Below are 27430 nucleotides of genomic sequence, written 5' to 3'. Positions count from 1 at the left end.
AAGAGTGTGGCTGAAATAGTCCAATACACTAATTTGAAGGGGTGTCTCATATTTTTGTATATAGCCAGGTTATCGTTACTCATTGTGTATTTATTACTTTTATTACGTGTTTTTACTTTTGTATTTCTTCCTCTTTGTTGGGAAGGGCCCATAAGTAAGCATTCACTGGTAGTCTACACCTGTTTACGAAGCATGTTATGAATAAAATTTGATTTGACATGGAGAACTAATACTGTTTTTTTTTTTGGTTTGGGATTGGCGTGTGGTGGTGGTGGAGTCTGTGGCTTTAGATTTTTTTGGGTGGGGGGGGGGGGGGTTCCTCGTGTCTTACTCCATTGTAGGAAGAAGTGTGGTCCAAATCAGATGTTAGGTACTATTTATTAAATATTATGTGGATCCTATAAATTTAAAGGACTCTTTTTGGGTGCAATCAATTAGCTTAATTGATCAGCTATATGTTGCAGTAATGTTAATGTGGTGTTTTCAACTACAGAAACATTTTCAGAACAATCTGAGATGGTGGGTGTCATGGCTTGTTGATATGACATGGAACGAATCCAATGCAAGATGAAGGCTGAAGAGTGACCAATCAGAAAGATCCGTTGGTCAAAACAACATTCAGACCTTTAGCAAGAGTTACCTGCTTATTTATCTGTCTTGTTGCTGTGTACATGTTTTCACGCAATAAATCTGTGTGATGAATTTTAGTTTCATACGCTGTAAATGTAAGGAGGAATAGAAATAGGAATGGAGGAGTACGGACTGTGCTTTCAACAGAGCAGCATTTATTTTATTCAAGGCTCTGAAAGGATTGCCTACAGTATGAATGACCTTCAGAGTTGTTTTGCATACGATTGCATTTCATTTTAATCAAGCTCTTCAAATCAGACCTATTCTTGTATTCTTTAAGGCCCTTCTATTCGTGCACCGATTTAAATATTCCTGTGCAATGTATTTTTATGGACGGTTTCTAATGCAGACAGCTCTCTGGAGTGTTACCCCCTTGATTATAATGCAAATTTCTCACATTAAGAAATTGTCTTTAGTTTTAAGGTTATGCTGGGTTGTATGCTTCAAGATAATTACTCACTATTTCTACAACACTCCAAAACAGAAATGATACCCAACATCTCAAGACTAAAAGACCAATGAGGCATATTGGTTGAAATGAGAGTTCTCTTGTTCATAATTTGCATACTGTGTGTGTGTTGTAGAGCACATTATTAGTTCTAGGTGTCCATATTGCTGGAGTTAATTTAGGATTTAGCCGAGGCAACGTGTTAAGATGAAGACTAGACCAATTTCTAAAATGCGAAAAAGCCGCTTGAAAGACAATTTTGTAATAAGCAACATGCATTCTTTGTATTCCCGTCAGTGAAAGGTCTAAGTGATTTGTTTTCCTCTTAACTAATACAGTCGGTTAGATTTTGATGGGCATACAGTGAAGCTATTTTATTTATTGTGAATAATTTTCTTTCACATTTATGCTTTAGTGAAAAGGAATGAGTGTGTGTGCTTCCAGGGTTAATTTCAGGAAGATGTGCTCCTGGTAATTAGAAGTCGATTCACAAAATTGATTAGATTATGCTAATCACGGGCGATTTAATATCTTTTAAAACGGAGAGCAGAAATGACAATGCAGCCGCCTTCTGAGACCGTTTTCCTCGGCTGTGTACCTTGAGATGTCACTGTGTGTTTCCCACATGACTGGCTTAAAGATGGCCGTGTGAGAAACTGTCTGTCAGCTCACCAACAAGACCCAGCGTTGAGAAGAGAACCGGTTGCACCATGTGGCTTCTCAATCTTAATTCCACTGTTGGAACTTCCTTTTTTTTCCCTCTCATTTTCAGATATCTTTTGATATCTTTTTTTTAAAAATTCAACTTTTTAAAAATCAATTTCCCCCATAACCTCCCTCCAGTGAGGTTATTGGCTTGCTTAGCTTCTTGAAATATTTTATTTTTGGTGTGTAGTGTGAAAAGCTATATCCTTCCCCATGCGGAGATAGTGCTGTGAAGCCCAGATAGACAGAGGTTGATTGACAGATTTAAGGTGAATAGCTGGTGTGCTGCAGATGAGTGGGTGGGGGGGGGGGGGTGTTGTCGTCGTGTGCTGTGACCAGCCATGGTTCCTTTCTTTCCTTTGTGCTGAGGCACGGACCATGGCTCTACTCTGCTCTGCTGCAGGCTCACTGAGTGCCTCCATGTCTTACACCCACAGCACTCTACATACAGCCCTCATGTCTGACATCCCTGGAACAACTCTCTCTGGTTCACCTTTTTTAAGCCCCGCTTGTCATTCCTGACAGTTTCAACCAGGATTCATCCTTGATAATGTAGCAGCCTTGGCATTGTAGGACACAGGAAGTTAAACAAAATCAAGGCCTCAGTTTACACCAGTTAGCTGCTCCTGTATGGTTGGATGTTGTGTTAGAGGTGGGCTTGGGTGAGTCGCTGTCTCCCTGAGCGTTGCACTCCCTGTTGGGCTAGAAGAATGTGGCAGGAGACCGTTGGCCTCTCCTTGTCCCGGCTGTGTTGCTGCTGCCCATGTTATCTTAATAATGCAATGTCCTATCTGGAATTTCTAAGGCCTCTTCAGCTTCAATGTGGGACAGGAATTTGAATTGCTAATCCCGTGTTTCCCCACATCATTCTGATTTGGTGAAGTAAGGAGCCGGTTTATACTTTTCCAAAAGAAACCTGAGGGGAAGGCTAAACGCTGTTGCGCATGTCCTGCATGTTTTCTCTGTGCAAGGAAAAATGCATTACCTGACGTGGGCCTTTTTTCATCTAAGGTTGTGTAGACTGGGAAACAACACTTTTGCGCTCTGTTTTTTGTTGTTGTAATAAGGTTCCGACAGAGCCCAGTCAGATTTACACACGTTAGCATCGAGGTGAACCGTATGCGGCACTTCAGTGGGTCGAGTGTGCAATATTTCTAATGCCCATCCTCTACCAGTGGACGTATATGGATGGTGTGTGTCTGACAAATGCTCTGTCAGGGACGCCGTGCTCTGGATACATTTTTATATATATTTTTTTGCTTCATCGGGCTTCACTGCAGCCCACTCCCTGGTTTGTGTCACAAATGGCTCTCTTCCATTTTTAGTGCACTACTTTTGACCAGGGAATCCCATAGGGTTCTGGTCAAAAGCAGTGCACTATATAGGAAATGGGGTTTGGGACTCTGGCCCCTTGTATATAGTGCTGCGGATATTTGATTTATGCTCTGGGGGGACCCCTCTGCAGGAATGAGAAAGCCATCAGAGTGTTGTTTACCTTGATCCTGGTTCGCCTTTTTCGCTCAGCCTCAGCATCTGACAGGGTCAGAGAAATGGGATGAAACTGTGTATGCCCCTGTCATTCCCTCTATACATAAATAGCGTGGAGACCATGTTGTTTATTTGGTCGTACCGGACCATGAAGGTCAGTGATATTGTGGCGTCTTGCCCTAAAGCCTTGAGCTTCTTGGACTTTGTGTCCCATTGTCTCTGGCAGTGGTACGCTATTGTTAGCCAGTAAAATTAGAAGTGCGTGACCACAGACATGACCACACAACCTGAGGACCTATGCTATTGCCAACTGCTGACATACCAGTACAACTAGGGCCTAGTTCAAGAGTGTTACCTAAGATATTTATAACTAACCCAAGATAGACCACAGCCTGTCGTTTCCAGTAGGAGCAAATTAATCATAGTGGGCAGAACAATCAAGTAGGTGGGCCGAGCACAAGCTAGTGAGATCCTTTTGGCATGTTCTAGCATTTATCTGCATATTTCCATTAGGGACCGCCAACACTGTAAAGTACGCGTGTGCGATAACAAAATTCGCAATTTTATTAAATGGTAAATTCTACAAAACACAATTCACTCAGTTTGTTACATATTCTAGTTTTGGAAACAGAACTGTATGGAGGTCAAATATTGAAAAAATTAGCTGAATGTCGGCCAAAATCCATCGCGCTCCATATTCTCCCAATGCTGGCCACTGAGCTTCCTCTCATCACCATATTTGGTAGTGAGTGGAAACGCCAACGGGATGCTTTACATTTATACATCCGGTGAAATACTTAGGTCATCTGTGGTGTTACATTGCAACAAAAAAACAAGGCTACCACTTAATTGCAAATAATTTTGATAAGATGTCTTGATTTGTTGATATACAGTGTATTCGGAAAGTCTTCAGACCCCTGGACTTTTTCTACAAAAAGCCTTATTCTGTCTTTTCCCTCAATCTACACACAATACCCCATAATGACAAAGTAGAAACAGGTTTTTAGAAATGTTTGTAAATGTAAAAAAAAAAAAAGGAACAAATAAAGAATGATCACATTTTACATAAGTATTCAGACACTTTACTCAGTACTTTGTTGAAGCACCTCTGGCAGCGATTACAGCCTCGAGTCTTCTTGGGTATGACGCTACAAGCGTGGCACACCTGTATTTGGGGAGTTTCTCCCATTTTTCTTTGTAGATCCTCTCAATCATTGTCAAGTTGAATGGGGAGCGTTGCTGCACAGCTATTTTCGGGTCTCCAGAGATGTTTGATCAGGTTCAAGTCTGGGCTCTGGCTGGGCCACTCAAGGACATTCAGAGACTTGTCCCGAAGCCACTCCTGCGTCCTGTTGGAAGGTGAACCTTTACCCCAGCCTGAGGTCTTGAGCGCTATGGAGCAGGTTTTCATCTCCCTTGACTTTGCTCCGTTCATCTTTTTCTTGATCCTGACTAGTCTTCCAGTCCCTGCCACTGAAAAACATCCCCACAGTATGATGCTGCCACCACCATGCTTCACCGTAGGGGTGTTGCCAGTTTTCCTCCAGATCTTGGTTTCATCAGACCAGAGAATCTTGTTTCTCATGGTCTGAGTCCTTTAGGTGCTTTTTTTTGACAGCCCGCTTGGAATTTGCCAATGTGCCTTTTACTGAGGAGCGGCTTCCGTCTGGCCACTCTACCACAAAGGCCTGATTGGTGGAGTGCTGCAGAAATGGTTGTCCTTCTGGAAGGTTTTCCCATTTCCACAGAGGAACTCTGGAGCTTTGTCAGAGTGCCCATCGGGTTCTTGGTCACCTCCCTGACCAAGATTCTTCTTCCCCGATTGCTCAGTTTGGCCGGGCGGCCCGCTCAAGGAAGAGTCTTGGTGGTTCCAAACTTCATCCATTTAAGAATGATGGAGGCCACTGTATTATTGGGGACCTTCAGTGCTGCAGACAATTTTTGGTACCTTTCCACAGATCTGTGCCTCGACACAATCCTGTCTCGGAGCTCTGTGGACAATTCCTTCGACCTCATGGCTTGGTTTTTGCTCTGACATGCACTGTCAACTGTGGGACCTTTATATAGACGGGTGTGTGCCTTTTCATATCATGTTCAATCAATTGAATTTACTACAGGTGGACTCCAAGTTGTAGAAACATCTCAAGGATGGGTCAATGGAAACTAGATACACCTGAGCTTAATGTTGAGTCTCAATCCACATAGTCTGAATACTTATGTAAATAAGGTATTTCTGTTTATTTTATTTTATACATTTGCAAAAAATGTCAACCTGGTTTTTGCTTTGTTGTTATGGGGTATTTTGTGTCGATTGATGATACATTTGTTTGTATTTAATCGATTTTAGAATAAGGCTGTAACAAAATTTGGAAAAAAGGAAGGGGTCTGAATATTGTCCAAATGCACTGTAGGTCCAAGTTCTCATCAACTAGGCCTAGTTAAGAAGTAGTTCATCAAAAGGCTGTCTGGTTTATCTAATGAGAGACAGCCAATGAAGATGTATTTCCTGTATATTACAGTAGAACGAGCAGAGTGGGAAATGCCCATGGGTCAGGGTTGTTTTATTCAGCGGTGCAGAATGAAGGATAACCTTTGCACTGGCAGCCTAGGCTCATGTTTAATTTGTAGCCGTCCCCTCTCCTGTAAGGTGATTGCATTCTATTTATATTCAAACCCTTCTCTCTTGTTGACATGCAAATACACCCTCCTCTCCCATAATATTAGAGTTTTTAAATGCTGAATTTATTTCTGAGTGTGAGTTGTCGTCCAAATGTGTTAACGCCTTTTGCTTTGTGTGGATAATTTCAGTTGCAAGTTAAAGCTATATGCAAATGAGGTTTTCCTGAGACACATTGCGTTTGTATCTCCCACGTTAACACTTGTTTGGAACCGATAAATATTATTTTAGCAAGGGAAACTGTGAAGGCCACACAAACAAAGTAAATAGGTGTTCTTTGTGTAATTGCTAGTAGTATATTTTTTTTATTGCCATTGTTATGACTTGAATGTTTCATATTTTGGGCTGATGTAATAAATATTTGTTTTGAAAATGTAATAGACAACTTAAACTTCATAGTCCACACTAAAATCAGATTATTATTTTTTTTTACAAAGAAATAGGCCTAGGGTCTGTCTTTTTGTTCCTTAAAATCACATTTGGGAGAATTACAAATTGTCAATAGTATTTAGATTTGCATCTCCCATTTTTAGGAAAAGCAGCACAAGAAATATGTTTACTGGTATGTTTGCGTCACAAAATGTGTGAGGCCTTGCTGTAGCCTGAAGAATTTTCCTCAGGCCCTGTATAGATTTGAGTAGCATCTTGGGTGACAATGGAGCATTAGGCTGAGCATGCAGATGCTTTTAGAGGTTCTCATTGTTCCAGGCTGAAAGCAGTAGCAGTTAGCTTTCTGTCTTGCCTCTCACATGCGTGTCATCTGCATTATGTATATCATGACTGGAAAAGGCTCCATCCAATCAGAGACCACTGATGGAGGTCTGCTGTCTCCTATTTCCTCTATCTCTCTCCTGTGGTTTTACCTCCCTTGTCGTCTTTCTCTCTCTCTCTCACACACTTTCACTCTCACTTCATCTTTTTCTTCCCTCTGCCTTCTCCCTGTGTGTGACTCCCTGCGCCTCTTTTTTCTCTCTCTGTGAATATGTAGATAGGCTACACAAAGTATTCTAACTAGATTTGAATTAAATACAGTTATTGTATTGAAACACATTCTGTACTGGAATATACAATGCTTTTGGTCACATACACATATTTAGCAGATGTTATTGTGGGTGTAGCGAAATGCTTGTGTTCCTAGCTCCAACAGTGCAGTAATATCGAACGAGACACAACGATACACACATCTAAAAGTAAAAGAATGGAATTAAGAAATCTATTATTAGGATGAGCAACGAGCATTGGCTAAAATACAGTAGCATAAAATGCAGTATATACATATGAGACGAGTAAAGCAGTATGTAAACATTATTTAAAGTGACTAGTGTTCCATTTATTAAAGTGGCCAGTGATTCTATGATTATAGGGCAGCAGCCTCTAAGGTGCAGGGTTGAGTAACCGGGTGGTAGCCGGCTAGTGATGACTCCGTTTCACAGGATGTATCAGCACCATTTCCCACTTTTTGATTCAACAGAAATTGAACAATAACACTATTGTACCGTGGCCCTCATATTTCCTCTTCTCCCTTATTAGCAACAGATAATCATTGTGATGTAGCCTGCGGGAGGAAAACAGTTGCGCAAAGGGTTTAGGAGTAAACGAGAGGAGAGAGATGGGAATGTATGTAATGTACAGTAATAACACTGTGATTATCTCTAACCAGCATTGGCTGGCCAGTTGCCATACCCTTCTCTCCATGTTTTTGGGAAGTGCACATTAAGAGGAACGTGCACATTAAGAGGAACCATTCCCATGAACAGTTTCTGTTGTAATGGACCTCTAAATATATCCAGTTAACAATTCATATGGAACTGCTGTAATGAGTTACCATTCTGGAAGGTAACATTGAATTATTCTCCTGGTATAAGCAAAACCTGAAGGTTACTTAAAGCTAGATTCAGGGGGATATTTTGAGTATGCTTAAGAAGCAGCGCCGTTGTCTAAATCCACTATAACACTGCAAACATTTGGTTTGGCATCGGAGTTAATCGTTTTGAAAGAAACGCTGTAGTATTGGGATTAGTACGGTCTTGTTTGACTTTGGTGCCAGCGCCTAGGCTGTTGGTGCTGTTGAAATGGGGCCCCTTCCTAAGTGGTTTTGTAGGTACCAACATACTTATTACTTAGTCTCGTGTCAGCCTCCATCAAAGGCTAGCAACGGATTGACGGATTAATGAAGTACCCTGCCTTTCTCTCTCTCCTGTCTCTCTCCCCTTCTCTTCTTCTACTTCTCTCTCCTCTCTCTTCTTCTCCCTCTATAATTAAAATGTGCAGGGTTCCATATTTTATGGCTAATGTCTGGTGTTGACGTGGCCAGGAAAGGCTGCAGGCCCAGGAATGTGTTGTGTGATGGATACCAGTTTGTATGGAACATGTGGGATTCCTGTTTGCAGGCCCCCGCGTTCCCTACGTTCCGCCCCTGGATCACTCCAAATGGAAATGATCTGCCTCCACTAGCTCTGTCGCGCTCAGGACCCGCACTAGCTCGCTAACGCCGCCGCGAAGGACAAATGCATTTCTTCCAACATTTGTCACACTGAACTTCCACATCATTCATCAGAGTTCATTTGCCTCCCAAACTACCCCCCTCCCCCCCTCCGTCTTTGTTCACGGTAAGCATTCGATATGCGTTTTCTGCAGTCGACACGAACAGAATTACTTTTTGGCGTGAAGGTCTCCTCTCCTAAAAGATGTATGCTCCCGGAGGAATGATGAAGACCAAACGCCCTGCCTTTTGTGTTTTGTGTGTCGTTCTTAAGAAAGGGGGGAAAAATAAATATATATATTATTTTCCTGGCGTTATGAACACAGATGGATCTGCCGTGTGGATTGAGATGATACGTGCCCTTGCATACTAGGTCAAAAATGTGATTACAGCTTGGGATGTAAAGGACTAAATGTTATGTGGCCTAGCTGTGACAGACAGCCAGCCAGCCAGTTCTGAGGAGGACGTGTTTTGTTGTATCAGGGCAGCAGGGCTCGGGGATAGAGCGGTGTAATGTGTCACCCACCGTGGCAATGCCAAAGTGGTCTGAAAGGCTGAGAGATGCTGTCCATTTTGAACGAACGTGAAACAAATGGGAGTTTTGTCGTACGGGGTTGTAGTTCTTTTCCCTTCTGAGTAGGGCTTGAAGTCCTATAGTAAAAAAAAACGTGTGTCAATATAGTGTATAGGCTATGTGCACTAAACTAGCTTACTGCATTTGGCTAACACTTTCATTCGTTTTAGGGAATTAACATTTGGACTTTTCTTATAAATAGTACTGTAATGCAACTTCCCTGTCCATTACAAACCGCATGTGGACCCTAGGAAGAGTACCTGCAGCTTTGGCTGTAGCTAATGGGGTTCCTAATAAAATACAGCAACAAAAAATAGCTTTTATCTTTGAACAAAACCCAAGGAGCACATGGTTTCATTTGTCTGGCAGCACGTGGTACAAACTAGGGGCTTATTACAAACACACAGCCAGAGATGAATGGTTCGACCAGATTTGACTCCCTTGTGCTAAAACATTGAGACGTTCCTTGTACAACATGTGCGGTGTGTTTCTATTATTTTTCTGCTTTACCAGGTCACATCCTCTCACGGCAACTCTGTCAGTCTATGACCTCCCTCACCAAAATATGAAGAGGCCTGTTTGATCATGATTGGAGGCGTTAGTTATTAGAGTTTGGGGGAGTGTGAGACAGAGAGGGGCGGGTGCTCTTTTTTTAAAGTCGCCTCATTCTTTTCATCATAGCACACTGTGTCTCTCCAGCACTCGGTCAGATGTGTCTCAATCGAAAGTTTCCTGCATTAGAAAGCCGTGGCCGGGGCAGACGGAGCCCTTCATCACTGTCTAGGAAGGGAGGTAGTGGACGTCAAGGCCGGAAAGGATTGACCGACAGACGAACGCAAGCAGAATTGAGGTCTGTCTGTCTCTCTGCCGTGCTGTTTGATGCTCAGTGGAGCCGTCCTGGCATTTCATCTGAACTACGAATGTTACCAGTGAACTACAGATGCATCCAGCCATGCTGACCTGAGCCACTTTCCAATTTCCCGATCAACCTCCTCTGTATCAACCAGCCACCACAGTGAGCTACTATCCTCGCAGGCAGATGCACAGAAGTATAAACAAAAAAAAGACAAATAATTCACTTCTGCTGGGTGAACTCTGAAGGGGATTGGGAGTGAGGTGGGGGTGAAAGTTATTTTTTTTCTCTCTCTCTCTGGCTCTGTGATGTGCTGTTCAGGTCGGATTATCCTCTTCTGCCTTTTTAACAACCCCTTCCATCCATCGATCCCACTGTGCCGCAAATCACGCCGTCTCAACAGTGGCCCAGCTATTTGTCCAGTGTAGCAGAAGCCTCGTTAATTGTGTTCAGTGGACACTGGTGATTTTTGTGTCGGTAAAAATAATCTACCAGTGTCACCAGGCAACCATGCAGAGCGCCAGGTTAAGACACTGCTCACGCTTCAAGAGATTGTTTTTGTCCCTGTCGGGGGCTACAGCTAATCATTACACCATTTAAGGTCATAGAGAATGAATGCAGTGGATCCACAGACCACGGTTATCACGTGAACTAGAGTGTTAGGCTTATTTCTCCATTTACTTATTGTTTGTGTCACTTATTCATTTATGTGTAAAGTAGGGATAAACACTGGTAGCCGGGATCCCAGGATCACTCTTCACATTTCCTAAAAAAATGTAATTACAAGACCCGGGAAATTACAACATTTTCCCCACCAATGTCACACTATTGAAATTCCACGAAATACACAACATATGCAGCAGCAGATTGGCAAGCAAAATGTATGGCACGTTATCCAAACAGGTTGTCGCATGGAAGCCTTTTGTTTACTTCACACAAAGTCGTCATAAATTCCAAGCACATGCATAATTGACACTGCCAGACTGCACATGAGACCTGAAATACAGTTGAGTTCTCCTCAGAACTGAAAATTCTATCCAGGTCCGATCCAAGCCCGGTGAGCTGAAAGCCAGAGCCCAGGCTTGGTATGACATCACAGAAATTAAATGAGCCCGAATACACACACACAAAAGAAAAGTCTGATTTCTACAAAACAGTAGGCAAAATTGATTTGAACTGAAGTTGAGAACAACACAGTGGAGGTGGGCGGCAGCGGAGAGAAGAGATGAGGAAACAGCCATTGGGCCTAGAAAAAGCACAGAGAGAGGAACACTCACCTTAGTTATGATCAACTGATGATGAAAATATTGAAATGAAGAAGGCTAATGCACTTGAAGGCATGTATCAAATTCTTGCTTATACCGAAACTCCCAAAGTAATATGCAACTGTTACACTACACTGAACAAAAATATAAACGCAACATGCAACAATTTTACTAAGTTACAGTTCATATAAGGAAATCAGTCAATTGAAATAAATGAATTGGGCCCTAATCTATGGATTTGACAACTGGGCAGGGGCAAAGCCATGGGTGGGAGCCAGGCCCATCCAATGGGGAGCCAGGCCTACCCAATGGGGAGCCAGGCCTAGCCAATCAGAATGAGTTTCCCCCCCCCAAAAAATACCTTTATTACAGACAGAAATACTCCTCAGTTTTATCAGCTGTCCGTGTGGCTGGTCTCAGATGATCCCGCAGGTGAAGAAGCCGGATGTGGAGGTCCTGGGCTGGCGTGGTTTCACGTGGTCTTTGGTTGTGTGGCCGGTTGGTCGTACTGCCATATTCTTTAAAGCGACGTTGGAGGCCGCTTATGGTAGAGAAATGAACATTCAATTATATGGCAACAAATCTGTTGGACATTCCTGTAGTCATCATGCCAATTGCACGCTCTCTCAACTTGAAACATCTGTGACATTATGTTGTGTGACAACTGCTAATTTTAGTGGCTTTTTATTGTTCCCAGCACAAGGCGCACCTGTGTAATGATCATGCTATTTAATCATCTTGATATGCCACACCTGTCAGTTGGATGGATTATCTTGGCAAAGGAGAAATGCTCACTAACTGGAATGTTATCAAATTTGTGCACAAAATTGGAGAGAAATAAACTTGTGCTTATGGAAAGTTTTATTTCAACTCATGAAACATAGGACCAACACTTTACATGTTGCCTTTTATATTTTTTGTTCAATTTAAAGCAATAGGTGTGGTGTGTGGTGTGTGGTGTGTGTGGTGTGTGTGTGTGGTCACCTAGATGATAATTTCAGCACCCTCATCCCGCTGCTTTGAGACCAGCATGGGGGGGACTAGGTAAATCAATCAATGTCAGCTCTTTGTTTTCACTGAATCTCAGTTTTTTGATATTTGGTAACAGTTAAGCTGGGGAAATTGTTAGGTAAATTAAGTTGTGCGCTAATGATCGTCTTTATTCTAGTTTGCTCATATATTAGCTGATCAGAACGTTTTTATACAACTGTATTTTTCTCTTCACTCAGGTAGTGTATAAAAATGTTCTGATCAGCTAATATATGAGCAAACTAGAATAAAGACAATCATTAGCAGCCTGTCCTACTCCCGACCAAAAATCTGTGATTTTTGTTTCACAGAATCTCTCTGAATGGTTAATTAATCTCTGGCTGGACAAGTGGAAGTGATATCCCATTTATGCGTTTGCTCATCAATCACTGATCAGGAACATTTAGGCTACATTATCGCATTATTTACCTGTTGACTCACTCACATGGTGGCCTTATAAAGCCATATATAGAGCATAGGAAAATAGCCTATCGTACCAATCCCACTGAAACCCAAAATCCAGACTCTTGTCTCACAAGAAGAATCCTAACTTTATTCTGTAATCCATAGGTTGGATTATCAAAGCACATGCCTATGCAGGTCAAAATACCGCTCTTAACATTCTCTGCCCTGTGTCGTACTGCTGCCCATATGGGAGCGTCAGTAGAGAATGTGTGATCAACAAACGGTATGAGAGTAGATATGGATATTTATTTTAACCGAGTTCGTCCCCGTTAAGAGATCTTGATATTTAAACAATTTCCTCTCTTCATCGCCCCCGTTATTCATGAGCTGATCTGCTATCTGTATAATCAACTCGATTTTGCCAAATAGGAGATATTCTGTCATTCATTGGAGGTTATCTAGCGAGCTTAGCAACTTTGGTCACTTGTTTTTTGTTTGACTACCGTTAGAGTTTGTATGATTCGAAAACGCTATGGCCTATTCGGGGTGCATCCTGAGAGCGTTCTGTGTCCAGATAGCCTAGGCATTCTGCTGAAATGCACTGAATGAATTGAGGTACATAACGCTTTGACTTTTATAAACGGCCTGTTTCGCAATTCACAACCATGTCATTGGCGATCAAAGTTTACTGTCATTACTAAATATCAGTATGACTTGCTGTGGAAGCTTTACATGGGGGTGCAGCCAGACTGTAATGTGGAACAGCAACAGTCTCATTTTGGAAGAACCCTGAGTAACCATATCTTTGGTTTTAAAGCTTTAAATGTATTTATTTCCCGACACTCTCTGAATAAACATGAATTATTCCCTTTATTGAAAATTGGTCGATTTTCGGGAAAATATGAATCCCTAGTGTGAAGTGACAGAGGTGTGACATACAGCAGGGCTGTAACTAGTGGAACAGGCATGTTCGTCCCAAATGGCACCTTGTTCCCGATATAGTGCACTACCCTTGACCAGGGCCCTGGTCAAAAGTAGTGCCTTACACAGGGAATAGGGTGCCACTTGAGACGCACGCAGAGTGCGTGGCGAGAGGCTAGTAGTATAGTGCGGTAGCATGCTGCAGCTCTCTAGCGGACTTTGAATGGGGTCAAGGCATTCTGTATTATACTCTAGATCTCTAGCAGCCCTGCACCTTCCATTAGCTGGAGAAGACATCTTGTCCGTCGGCAGCCTGAATACTGCTGATCCATGCTGATGACTCTGTTGTGGGATTATCACTGTTTAGCATCAGCCATCTGTTATGCTGGGTTTGCGGATAATAAGACGGATGACACACACACACACACACACACACACCGAACCGACACACACTGTCCAACCTGGCTACACCAGGAGGGCAAGGCTTACACACACACACACACACACACAGTTGCAGGGAGCACAGACATGGCATTTTCCACCGCAACCAACAGGCCTAATGAGCTCATGGCATTTCAGTGGTCAGTGGCATTTGGAGGTGTGTGGGGTTTTCATTAAGAAAAAGATGGGTCTGTTTTATAAGCACATCAAATTATCTGAAGGAAGGGGCATATCTTGTTTGCGGCATGACCTGCACTCCAGGCTAGCAGCTGCATTGTGGGAAGGGTGATATCTGCAGAACGTGACTGATTTTAGGCAGATCCATTTCTCCTCTAAATCCTCTCCTGTACATTAGCATGGCTTCTATGGGATCTGCAGCCTGCTGTTAGGAATGCGTGCATTATGTGTGCTGCTGCGTTTGGCATGCCGTCAGGGGCTCAAGATGAGTTGCACATGCACACTCCAAAGTCAAATTAATTTCCCAGGTGCTATATTCCAGGTGCTATAGGTTCTATAGCACCTGGAATATCAGCGCCACTGTGCCATGCACGTTAATAACCTATAAAATCAAGCTGAACCCAGTGATAAGTTCTGATCATTAAGGCAGGATTGGCCTCTTAAGTCTAGAAAATGCTTGATTTTTAATTTTTGTAATTATCGTCTTTGCCATCGTCTCATTCATGTTTCGTTTTCAATTTCCTCAAATGTACGTTTAGTAAGTAATGGGGTTTGAGGGATTGTTTTTAAGGGAACATTTTTCTGATTATTTCTGTAGACAGTTTTTCTGTTATAGACGGAGAGGCGCCCCAGAGAGACACGTCCGTTGTCTTGTGCAGCAGAAATGAATTGCCCAAGAGGAAATCATTTCTGCAACATTTCACAATAGAATAGAGAAGTGGGCAGACATCAAGGAAATATTAAAGTGTGTGTGTGTGTGTGTGTGTGTGTGTGTGTGTGTGTGAGTGACATGTGAGTCAGACTGGACTTCCATTTAAATCTAATCTTAGTATATAATGTAGGATCATTTCATATTTGATTTGGGTTATTTAGCCTACCTTATATTAAATCTAGGCTATATTTGTTGGTTCGTTCAATCTTCATGCAATTGAGAATAAATGATCCTCCCGTAAAGAATAGGCTAGATAGTTTCTTTATGATGATAGCTTTTTAAAGAGTACTGTTGTAATTATTAAGTATAAATTAGAAGGGTTTTGATTCATCTATGGACACCTATACACACACACTGCAGCATGGCCTTTCAGTGGCGGACGGCTGCAGCTTTCATGTCATTTGCGTCGTCTCGTAAGTGTTGTCGGTGGGCGAGGAGGGACGTTACTTAATATTCAGCGGATAGCTTTGTCTCCCAGATGTAATCACCAGCAGGCCTAGCTGCCTCCGCTGCAGAGGACAGTCACCGGGGAGATTTAGAAATAGTTTATGTCTAATGATACAATAACAAAGATGCCAGGGCTGTTAAACACTTGTTAAAGGGGCTTTTCAGATGTGGTCTTTTGTGAAACACAACAAAGGGAAGTGGCATAAATCATGGAAAAGCTGGGAGATTTAGGGGGTGATGAAATCACGAGACTACTAAAGAATCAGCCTGTCTGTGTCTTCATTTGGATGATGGGCAGAGCTACTGTGGTCTGTGTCAACAGAGAGATGGCTTAGTGATAGCTCTCTGCACATCTACCCATCGAGTCACCATTAGTGTTTTAACTGTACATTTTAAGAGGAACATCTGCTGCATTGTAAGCTGGGAATGATTTCAATGATTCCTGTGAAAACTGTCCACGTTAAAGCGCTAATATTCTCATTAGCAACGCAAGTCTTGAGTGGCACCAGTTTTACATCTAATATAAAACACTCCTGTATACCCAAGAGGGTCTTTTGTCTGTCTCTGTGTGTGTGTGTCCATAATATGTGATCAAATACTTCTCCTTACTTTCCCTGTTGCCTCCGTGAAAGCTCTCTGTGAGATTCTCTGGCCAGTGGCCTTAACTAACCGGAGATATTGTTGAGGGGGTAATTAACATGTGAGAGGGGGTGAGGCTCAGTGGGGTGGGGTTGGGTTTTTTCCACCTCTTTTCTTCCCCTGCCTTTTGTAGGTGTGTTGATTGGATTGTGTTTGACAGATATGGAGTCTGGAGAGCGGCTGGCCTCTCCATCGTCAGCCCCGTCCTCCCTGCATATCACCACGTCCGCGGTCTCCTCCGTCGGCTCCTCACCTGCCTCGGCCAAGACACCCTCCTCCAAGTGCAGCGTCACCCCCAGCCACGCCGCTCTGGGCTCCCCTCTCACCACCTGTGGTACGTAAACACACACACACACACACACACACACACACACACACAGATCAATTACGTTACATGCGAATACATGGGCTATATTCACCTCTAACTCATCATATTTCATTATTCTCCAACTGCAAATTAAACAAGAAAATAGCATTCTTGAGTGTTAATTATGAGGTTTCAGTAAGATGAAGAAAGCACCGTCTTCTCACACTTTATTTCCTGACAGTTTGTGGAGAAATGAAAAAGCTTTAGCATTAATCGACACCAGCAATGAAAAATCCTCTGTGTAAGACGTCGCACACCCGCTCTGATGTTTCTTGACAACCTTTAGCACCAGTTTAGCCCGTTGTGATTTGACAGGTCTGTCAGCCAAATCGAGTGCTGTGGCCTCCGCTGCCTCAAACATCCTGTTTTCTCTGAATACTAATTGTGTCCGAAGCTATTATGTGGCGCGAGCAGCGGTGATGTGGCGAGCAGCAGATTGCCCTGACCAGAAAATAACATGCACATTTATCAACTGTGATTTGTGGTTTTACTCCCTTTTTCTTTCATGATAAGAAATACAAAAAAAATATTAATTAATGCTGTTACAATAAAAAGAAGCCATTAGACATTTTGCTCGTACATTATACATTTTTATCCCCCTACACACCAACCAAACACGCTCCGAGATTTCTCCAGATAAGCTATTTTGGACAGAGAGCTGGAATTAAATGCAGAAAGCACAGCACCTCTGAAGTCACCATAGCGTTTATGAGAATAAAACACATTTGGTTATTTTAAGAGATTTCTCATCCCCGCTGGTGGTAAGCAAAGTAAAGATATTACATCTCCTGTGTTGGTCACGCTCTATCTAAGTGATTTAATTACACTTGCATGCTTTACTTGTGGTATTAATTCATGACATACTTGTCTCACGCAGTACTTTTCATGTTTGCGAAAGCACTTTATAAGGCAATTTTCAGATACTAATTCTCAATCGGTTTTGGATATCACTAACCTTTTTAGGTTGAAATGGGGGGAAAAAACGTTAATTTCACAGTGCTTTGAATCGATTATGGATTGGAAAATTTTCTTTAAGCTCATACATTGTTCAACCGAAAGGACTTGATTGAAATCTGAAATGAAAAGTGCTCATTTTTATATGGAAGTGAAATGGATGATAAGATAAGTAATTGATAGATCTTTTGCTGTCACAGATGCAATTAAAAAGTAAACGTTGGTTGATTTGAACTGACAAGCATGAAACTCCATATTTTATTTTCATGGCAAACTTGTGTAGGCCTAACTAACTTCTCTCCACATAATTTAGGCCTACATCAGTTTCTCTCTAACAATACCAAGATGTCAGGGAATTATAGGAATTACATGCAGATAATCTAGACCTGACATTATCCTTTTATAGTTACCATTTACAGCATAACACACTTATTTGCATTATTGTATAAAAAGTGCTTGGTTTGTGTGTTTAAATTATTATTTTTTTAAATTATTATTATTATTATTATTATTTTTTTTTTTTATTGAAAATGGGAAGGCTGAAATCAAATGGGAAGGCTGTAAATTGTAAGCAAGCTGCTTGGAAGAGCTAGTGCACAGGGTGGGTTTATAGACCAGTCACAAACCATAAATGTTCCTTATAAACATATTATACATTGACTTGAAATTAGATTGTAGAATGAAAGCTGACAAGTTTCATTTATTTGGGGGATTTAGTAATTTTATGAGGAAATGTGTTCCGTCATCTTTTTGAATTATGCCAATCACCTGGCTGGCACATGGCCTGTTAGAACAGCAGGTGCAAGCTTCTGTGCACGTCTATGCTGCTAATTGAGTTTCCATTTAAATGTGGTCCTTCAGTACTCTAGTCTATCTGACTGTGAGAGAGGACAACATGCAGGGCTTGTCTTGCCAACACGGACATAGACAGTTGGGAATATTTAAATAATTAAATAGTTTTATTTACCTAGGCCAGTCCACGCAATCTCTTGTGGACAGACTACCTAAATATAACTAGTACTGTAGATATGTCGGCATGCTATAGGATGCATGAGATAACGAGCAATATTAGTTCCGGGACTTGGATTTTTGTCACTGGTTAGTTCGACTTATCAGGATTGGGTGAAGGTGTTGCTTAAACTGCTTCGCTTCCACAGATGAGGATAGCAACACTGAACTATGCATGAGTGCACTAGCTGTTCCAGACTACTGTGAGATCGCTCTCTCTGTAGCCGATGTGAGTAAGACCTTTAACATTCACAAGGCCGCAGGGCCAGATGGATTAACAGGATGCTTACTCAGAGCATGAACTGGCAAGTGTTTTCACATTTTGACCCAGTCTGTAATACCTACAGTACATGTTTCAAGCAGACCACCATAGCACTGTGCCCAAGAACGCCAATGTAACCTGTTTTAAATGTCTGTCGCCCCATAGCACTCACATCTGTAGCCATGAAATGCTTTGAAAGGCTGGTCACATCATCATCCTAGATACCCTGGGCCCACTCCAATTTGCATACCGCCCCGACAGATCCGCAGATGACACGATCTCTATTGCACTCCACACTGCCCTTTCCCACCAGGACAAAAGGAACACCTATGTGAGAATGCTGTTCATTGACAACAGCTCAGCGTTCAACACCATTGTGCCCTCCAAGCTCATCACTAAGCTAAGGACCCCGTGATTTATACACCTCTTTCTACAACAGGATCCTGGACTTCCTGATGGGCCGCCCCCAGGTGTTGAGGGTAAGTAAAAACACATCCTCCACGCTGACCCTCAACATGGGGGCCCCTCAGGGGTGCGTGCTTAGTCTCCTCCTGTACTCCCTGTTCACCCATGACCGAGTGGCTACGCACGACTCCAACACCATGATTAAGTTTGCAGACGACACAACGGTGGTAAGCCTGATCACTGACGTGATGAAACAGCCTACAGAGAGGTCAGAGACCTGGCAGTGTGTTGCCAGGACAACAACCTCTCCCTCAACATCAGCAAGACAAAGGAGCTGATTGTGGACTGCAGGAAACTGAGTGCCGAGCACATCCCTATCCTCATCGACCGGGCTTTTATGGAACTAGTCGGGGGATTCAAGTTCCTCGGTGTCCACATCACTAAGGAACTATCATGGTCCACACACATCAACACAGTCGTGAAGAAGGAACGATAATGCCTCTTTCCCCTCGAGGCTGAAAATATTTGGGCACTCAGATCCTCAAAGTTCTACAGCTGCACCATTGAAAGCATCTTGACTGGCTGAATCACCGCTTGGTATGGGAACTGTTTGGCGTCCGACCACAAGGAACTACAGAGGGTAGTGTGTACAGCCGAGTAAATCACTGGGGCCGAGCTCCCTGCCATCCAGGACCTCTATACCTGGGGCGTCAGAGGAAGGCCCTACAAATTGTCAGACTCCAGCCACCGAAGTCACAAACTTCTCTCGGCTACCGCACGGCAAGCAGTATGGATGCACCACAGTCTGGAACCAACAGGACCCTGAACAGCTTCTACGTCCAAGCTATAAGATTGCTTTGGCGAGGGTTGACGCCTTCGCCAAACCAATCTCAATTTCGACCCCCCCCCCCAAACCAAATTGAGCGACTGACGAAATTACACAAGGTTTTAGTTCTGGGTTAACCAAGATTATCCACTCGGTAACAATTGCCACTGATTTCCCAGGAGTCCTGGGAAGTAGTGATCAGAGAGAAACAATGGTTGTGTCTATATACCCATACTAGTGTACTACATACTTAAACTGCATACTCATTTCAGCATTTGAGCTACAAGAATTCACTTGTCTTTTCAAACTCACGTGTTTGACAACAGCTGATAATCAAATTGACTCGATGTACCAGAACGAACAAATGGGGAATTCGACACCAATTCAGATGATGCATTGAGTACTATTTTTGTTATTTCACATACTAGGGATATAATTACTGTTTGGGTAACCTTATTATTTACTATTATGTATTTTTAGCTTGAATATTTTTTTCACCCTTTATGCGATGCGCAATGCAGAGAACACCGGAAGAATTATCATGGAATTACCACAGTGAATTATTGTAAAGTTTGTTTGTGTCAATTAATCCCATAAGGGATGGGTTGCCTATTGTCCATTTGACACGAAAATAACAATTCATTAATTCATAAAAATAACAAGAAAATCATTCATGCTATAAAACATAATTTGTTGGCATACAATTTAGTACGCTTGTATGGTATTTGGACACGGCCCTCCCTGGTTCGAATCCAGGCTTGTATCACATCCGGCCGTGATTGGGAGTCCCATAGGGCGACGCACAATTGGCCCAGCGTCACCTGGGTTTGGCCGGGGTAGGCTGTCATTGTAAATAAGAATATGTTCTTAACTTACTTGCCTAGTTAAATAAAATTCCTTCTAAACCGCACACTTCCTCCAGGACTGTGGCGCAGAATAAATTCCATGCTGCGCAGATACACGAGATTGTACTTCACCGAATTCGTCCCATTAGTTTTTAAATCAACATATCAGCCCCTTTTCAATGCAACAAAACAGATCTAACTTTGTAAGATTGAGTCTGTGATTTTGTTGTAGCCAGAGTGCAACGGAGTAGAATTCTATTGGAGCGGTCATTCAATCACCCTCGAGTGAATCCGCTTTTCAGATCAGTTCAGCTCAGTGCGCAGTTAGCGAGTTATTATCCCAGTTATAGATAAGTATAGTTCAGCAATGGGGAGTTACTGCTTCCGACAAGAGCTGTCTTTGAAATGCCAGTCAGCTAATTGTCTTAATTAAAGGGGCAGTGTTGTATTTTGAGAGCGGCTTGAATATGCAAATAAATCAGATTTAAAAACAAAATATATTTGTCACATGCACGAATACAACAGGTATACATTACAGTAAAATGCTTAATTACAAGCCCTTAACCAACAAAAAAATAGAGAAATTAAAGAGCAGCAGTAAAATAACAATATTGAGGCTTTTTACAGGTGGTACTATGTTTTTACAGTGACTATGCATAGATAACAGAGCGTAGCAGCAGCGTAAAAGGGGGGGCAATGCAAATAGTCCAGGTAGCCATTTGATTAGATGTTCAGGAGTCTTTTGGCTTGAGGGTAGAAGCTGTTTAGAAGCCTCTTGGACCTAGACTTAGCGCTCCGGTACCACTTGCCGTGCGGTAGCAGAAAGAACAGTCTATGACTAGGGTGGCTGGAGTCTTTTTGACAAATAAGCCAGTACGCAGAGCGGTAGCCTACATGGTCTAATTCTCTGTATGGTAGTAATAATAATGCATTTTATTTTGTAAAGTGCTTTCTTGCATCATACAAGACAATACAATGTTATTTACAGTCAACTAGCCCATGGTGTTACAGACCAAGTACCAAATCATTCATTAATGTCAAGCCCTTCATAATGTAAAAATGTTTTTAAAAGTCTCATGCAGTGTAGGCCTGTATTGAACACCACACATAGGCTATTGTAATCAAAAGCTATTTCCATGTGAACGTTTTATGGGATTTGCTCTACTGGTTTTGGTGGTAGGCCTACATTATGATCAAATAGCCGCTTGGCTACTGTCTAAAACCTATAAGAGTACAGCCTCAGTGTTTACTGTAAACGTGTCCCTGAAGTTGCACAAAATTCACATAATGTTCAGGTTTCCGCTCACAAGACCTAAAATTTGTTCAGTGCCCCAAAAAATTAGAGGGAACATTGCCTACAATATCTCGGTGAACCAGGAGTGATCTGTTAGTTGCATCTATCAGGTGCAAGAGGAGGAATCTTGGGATTGCATTATCAGCTGTTCAAATGTCCTGCACAAATTCCAACATACAGGAAAAAAGCAAAACATGAAATGAACATCCTTGTAAATATATTGTATCCCCCCCCCCCACCTAACCAAATTCAGGTTGACTTTTATTTAGGAAAATGATTATGCAAAATGTTAGAGGCCATTTTGTTGATATTGCAATTTTATAATCGTATTCAAACACGAGCAACAGCACCAGGCACTTTAAACATGCATGATGATCTCCCTCTGAATACAATCCCAACAGCCTCCCACAACCATGTCTCATATTTGCAAAAGCATGTTTGAACAGATCAAGCAGAATCCGTGGAGTCTTTTTCCTTTACACCCACTAACCAGCGTCTTTATTGATAATGCATAAAACATGATCTCTTCCCATCCAGAGGATGTTGTAACAGATCCTTAAGGACACTTTATTGCGATATTAAACATTAACAGTCATACGGATGAATTATTTAGCTGTGGTATTTTAGCTACATAGATTATGTAACTAAATTCATACAGATGCTTCATTATGCCGTTATCCCGCCTCCCTTTTCCAGGACACTTGTTCCGGGCGGCGGGCGATCAACATCTCAACATGTCTACGGTCTCAAGTGCCTTTCCCATCGTCAACCACCCAGCATTTGGTCTGTACACTACCAGCTCAGGGCGCTCAGAGTTTGGAGGCCTGGGCTCCCTGGGGATGTCTGCTGCCTTGGCTGCTCACTCCCAGCTAGGTGCCTTTCCAGGTATGGCAGCTTTTCCAGGTAGGAGGGCCTTGACTAGAATCCATTCTAAAATATATGCACTATCATTAGTTTATGTCTAATAATGAATAGTACAAACTAGAAATGTATCAGTATCTGACAGTGAATAACAGACGTGCACCCTATTCCCTATATAGTGCGCTACTTTGGAGCAGACCATAATGTACTACTTTTGCTCAGGGTCCATAAGGCTTTGGTCAAAAGTAGTGCACAATTAAGGGAATATCGGTGTCCGTTTGGGACACAGTCATTTGATTAGTTCATTCCGCCTTCTGAGAGTTCCCAGAATGTGTGCTTATTAGCCTTTATGGTATCGTCACATCAGTTCAATAGGCAGCATTCAGGACATTACTTTTATAGATTGGGATGGTTCACACCACCACCTTGACCTCTGAGAAAAACATTGGACCTATCACACTTTTCAAGCTAAATGTTTTGTTACATAAATTTTTTTCTGTCACACTCAGAGGAAAATGGTGTTGGTTAGCAACCAGGAACTGTATACAGTTTCCAGAGCTTGTGAATATGATTTTTTGTTGTTGTATAAGTCTGGAATCACAAATGAATCAGGAGTATGTTCAACTTCATCAAGCACAAAGGGCTCCATTTTGAATTTCTTTTGCCATTTTAAAGGGAAAGAGAAAGTCCCCGTGAGACTGTTTTTGCAGCTGTGAAATATCCAGCATGAATGAGGCTCAAATGTGGAGCTACGTCTATCCTCTGGGATTTACAATTCTCAACATGTTTACAATTAAATGGGCTGAAATCAGTGAGTCTGTGGAATGCACTGGTCATCTGCTGAGATCTGTTCAAAGAGAAACAGAAAGGTTGAACAGCCGTAAACCCTGGCTGTCTGAAACAGTGTGTCATCACTGAGATGCATTAAACACGACTCGAATAACAGTGAAATCAGCCTGGCATGGATTCTCATGCATTCTCTCTCCTCTCCCTCCACACCCAAGAATGGTGGCGGGCAGCTGAGGCTCAGGGGCGGGGAGCTGCAGCCTTCTTTCCCCATCTCCTGGGGCTGCCGCCCATGTTCCTACCCCAACTCCAGCAGAGCAACGACCTCAGCCCCTTCCAGGCCCGCATCCCCAGCAAGAATGGACGAGCCACAGCCAAAGGTAGGCAGACACACACACACTTTCTCTCTTGCCAGATGTTTTCCCTACTCTGCAAACAATTTAATGAAGCAAGGAACTTTTCTGCATAAAAGAGAATGATGTCCTTATGGGCACAGGTACAATATCAAATATGTTTAATTGACCCTGGAGGCAATAGGAAGACCATGTTAATGCATAAATCAGTTTGTAAGCAGGTGCCGGGTGTCTCACCAGTGAATATGTTAACCTGGAGATCCTTTTGCTAATGTAATTAGATTTTTTCCAATAGTAAGTGCTTTGGCAATTTCTGATAAGTCATCATTTTAGAGAACTCGCCCGTCTTCCACCTTATTTTCCTTTTCATAATCACTGTATAGAAGTGGTCGTTCCTGATTTGATAGTTGTGGTGTCTGTTTCCTCATGGTCAAAGGAGTGAATGGCGCTGTGAATGGCAGCAGGATCTCCACTGTGTCTGGGAGCAGCTTCAGCACAACCGCCGCTACGTTCTCAACACAGGGGAACACGGAGAAACAGAAAGCCACCAACGGAAGCGTCAGAAGCCGCAAGAGCCACCAGGATGGGACCCAAGTGAAGGAGAAGAGCGTTCAGAAAACTAAAGAGAAGGTTAGTAGGATCTGGCAACTAATATTAGGGCTTACCCAGGAAAAACAAGTCCAAAAAGGACTAGTTGGTGGTAAACATATCTGGCAACGTTAGTGTCCTGCAAGGGCGGCTGCGATCTAGACAAGCATTGACATCTGAGATGTGTGCTGTTTTGCAATGGTATTCAGTTACCGTACAGGCCGGAATGACTCCGTCACTGTTCTCTGTTATAGAAACTCAGCAAGAAACCAGTGGAGGCGTCCAGCAACAGTGACAGCGAATCAGGTTCTTCCTCGGATATCTCCAGCGACGGGGTGAACAGCAGTGACTCAGACGACCTAGACGAGGAGGATGACGACGACGATCAGAGCAACGACAGCGACGATTCTGACTCGGAGAAGGAGAGCCGTGTAAAGAGGACGATTAAGGTGTACTTCAGGCGCTTGTCCAGTCGAACTGTCCCTGTTGGATTGTTAGAACTCGGTAGCCATATATCTGGACTCATGCATACACTATTTCAACATGACATGTCTGTATGGTTTGTCTTTCGAAAATGTTATACTTTCCGCTTTGTTCCAAGCACACTGTGACGCTCTCTATGACTGTTAATCTCAGTTAAATGTCAAGGGCAGCTCCGCTGGTGGGTGGCACGCTGGGGGCCTGACCGCGTTGCCCGACAGGGCTGCCATCGTGGGCTGGGTTGAGTCAGAGCTGACATGAAACTGTCCTCCCCCTCCTCTTCTCTCTCTCTCTCAGAGCCTGACACAGAGCACTGCCATCAGCAAGAAGAGACCCCATGCTGCTGAAGGCGAGAAGGCTCGGGACAGCCGGAGTGGTCTGCTTCAGAAACATCCAGATGAGACCTTTCTCCATTTCCTCCACTACCCGCTCAAACCCTCACCCCAGCCCCCAGCGCTGTCCCAGTCCACATCCCTTGTCTTCCAGAGCTCCAGGAACAGGGAGGAAGAACTCAAGCAGCACACCAGTGTGATCCAGGCTACGGGGCTGGCCAGTACTAAACCCTTGGCTCTGGTCAAACCACGCAGGGAGGCCTCATCGTCTCCTCAACCCACCAGGCCCTTCTCTCTCTCTTCCTCACCCAAACCCTTTTCTCTTTCTTCTTCACCTAAACCAAACTCTCTCTCTTCATCTCCCAAGCCCGTCTCCCTCTGCTCCTCTCCGAAGCCCTTGTCTCTCTCCTCCTCACCCAAGCCTCTCTCTCTGTCTTCGTCCCCCAAACCACCCACCCTTTCGCCCTCACACAAACCCAAATCTCGGACAGGCTCCCCCAAACCCCTGTCTGACCGTATGAAGTTGGGGAGCAGAAACTTCCTGGATAAAACCTTGTTACACATCAACAACTTTAAATTGAAACAGGTGAGTCTTGCTGTATGCAAATTATTTGCATTTTCATTGTTTTGTGTGTAATGGTGTGTTTTCCACTTATTAAAATAAGACTATTCGATTGAAGTCTTTCTCCAAAGCAATATTGATAACGTTCTTTTTTTTTTTCACAGAGAGGATATGGATATTTAGTATCTCCCATTTCTTCTTGACTATCATTGTTTCTGATTTGCAGATTTGAAAAGGTCAGCTTCCTCTCTACAGAAAATGAAACGTCTAAGCACTGTTATCAGCAGTTTGATTACGTTTCATGACGGCCCTCCCTGTACACGACCTAAAGTGACAATGCAGTTAGTTAGCTTTATTGGAAATACTTCACAAAAGCTGACACGCAATTAACTCAGTAATGCTTTAGGAAGCCCGTTGCTATCCCATTGTTATCAAAAGGGGGAAAAAATCTGTCTTTTTCCAAGGATTAAATTATTATTGTTAATCTGAACAGTGGTGATAGCAGGTCAATCTATAACAAGACCTTTGGAACAGGATTTGAGTACTGACGGAGTTTAGAGGTATCTCAAAAAAGAAAGTTGATTGCTAAGCCTAGAATACGGCACTAAACATAAAAAATTGGCAGGGACTGTGCCGAACAGCTTTTTATTCTTTGTATACCGTGTTCGACACGGACTCGTTTTAATATACTTTAATGGGAGAGACCCGCTTCCTCATTGTCATTCTCACTGAGCAATTACAAGTGCATTCCTTATTATGTTTTCCTTTCACAATCTGCAGTAATGCAAATGACTGACAGCTCGTATAATTACTTCCATTCTCTTTTTCCCCTCTTCCTTCTCTCCTTAAGCCCTTCGTCTCCCAGGAGCACTTCAAACAGGCCTTCCCTCTGCCAGTGATGCATCAGGATCGGTTCAAGAGCCTGAAGAAAAAGAAAATGGCCGCCTCATCGCCCTCCTCATTAGCACCGCCCAAACTGTCTCCAGAGACCCCGAGCAGTCTCAGGCTCCCTTCTCCACACACCAACCACTCCAACCTGTTCCTGGCCTCCTCCCTCCTGGGCGCCCACCCCAAAGGGGTGATCCACAGCATTGTGCAGGATGCCCCCCTGGCCCTCATCACCAAGCCTCGCAGCAGCAGTCAGAACAGGAGCACCATCAACAATTCTCTCCTGGCTGCCACCAGCCCACCCTTCTCTATGCCTGTCAACCTGAGCACTGGGCATAAGGAGCAAAGCTCTGGAGCCCTAGGCTGGGCCTCTACCTCACCGGGCCTGGCCCACAGAGCTGGGAAGAGCAAGGCCCAGCAAAAGGCTCTCCACACAGGGAAGGGCATCTCCCAGTCCCAGACCCACCTGGTGCAGTCCCAGGTGGAGCTGTTCCGGGGCACAGAGTCTGACATCCCCAGCAGCAAGGACTCCGACGATTCCGTAGAGGATGAGGATGATGAACATGATGACAACGACGACGAGGAGGATTCTGATGACAGCCTATCAGGTTAGTCAGCTCAGCACGTTAATGTCATGCACTTCTGGAACAGCTCTTACGTCTGGTTTAAGTGCTTCAGAGCCACTTTAGGTACAGATTCAGCAGATACTTTAAAGAGGTTCCTTCA

The 27430-nt window shown here is 43.2% G+C and overlaps 1 protein-coding gene across 19 annotated transcripts in view; it reads left to right on the top strand.

Annotated features, from left to right (window-relative positions):
• The window catches only part of LOC110520061 (bromodomain adjacent to zinc finger domain protein 2B), a 98634-nt gene that overhangs the window by 32661 nt on the left and 38543 nt on the right, over nt 1-27430 (top strand). For 11 of the 19 annotated variants that reach the window (XM_090229685.1, XM_090229683.1, XM_021597065.3 and 8 more), the window contains 7 exons: nt 16054-16227; nt 22551-22757; nt 23720-23881; nt 24291-24484; nt 24697-24891; nt 25220-25840; nt 26667-27312. In XM_090229685.1, the coding sequence (XP_090085811.1) occupies nt 16056-16227; nt 22551-22757; nt 23720-23881; nt 24291-24484; nt 24697-24891; nt 25220-25840; nt 26667-27312 (2197 nt within the window). In that variant the 5' untranslated portion in view covers nt 16054-16055. Of the gene's footprint in view, nt 1-16053; nt 16228-22550; nt 22758-23719; nt 23882-24290; nt 24485-24696; nt 24892-25219; nt 25841-25976; nt 26053-26666; nt 27313-27430 lie in introns of those variants that run through there. The other 8 variants (XM_090229675.1, XM_090229682.1, XM_090229681.1 and 5 more) reach the window with 2 other exon arrangements.

Source organism: Oncorhynchus mykiss, chromosome 3 (assembly GCF_057628025.1).
Source record: "Oncorhynchus mykiss isolate SJ-2025 chromosome 3, ASM5762802v1, whole genome shotgun sequence".
In the NCBI taxonomy this organism is placed as follows: Eukaryota; Metazoa; Chordata; class Actinopteri; order Salmoniformes; family Salmonidae; genus Oncorhynchus; species Oncorhynchus mykiss.
The sequence above is the reverse complement of the archived record's forward strand: the minus strand, read 5'-3'. Positions and strand labels throughout refer to the sequence as shown.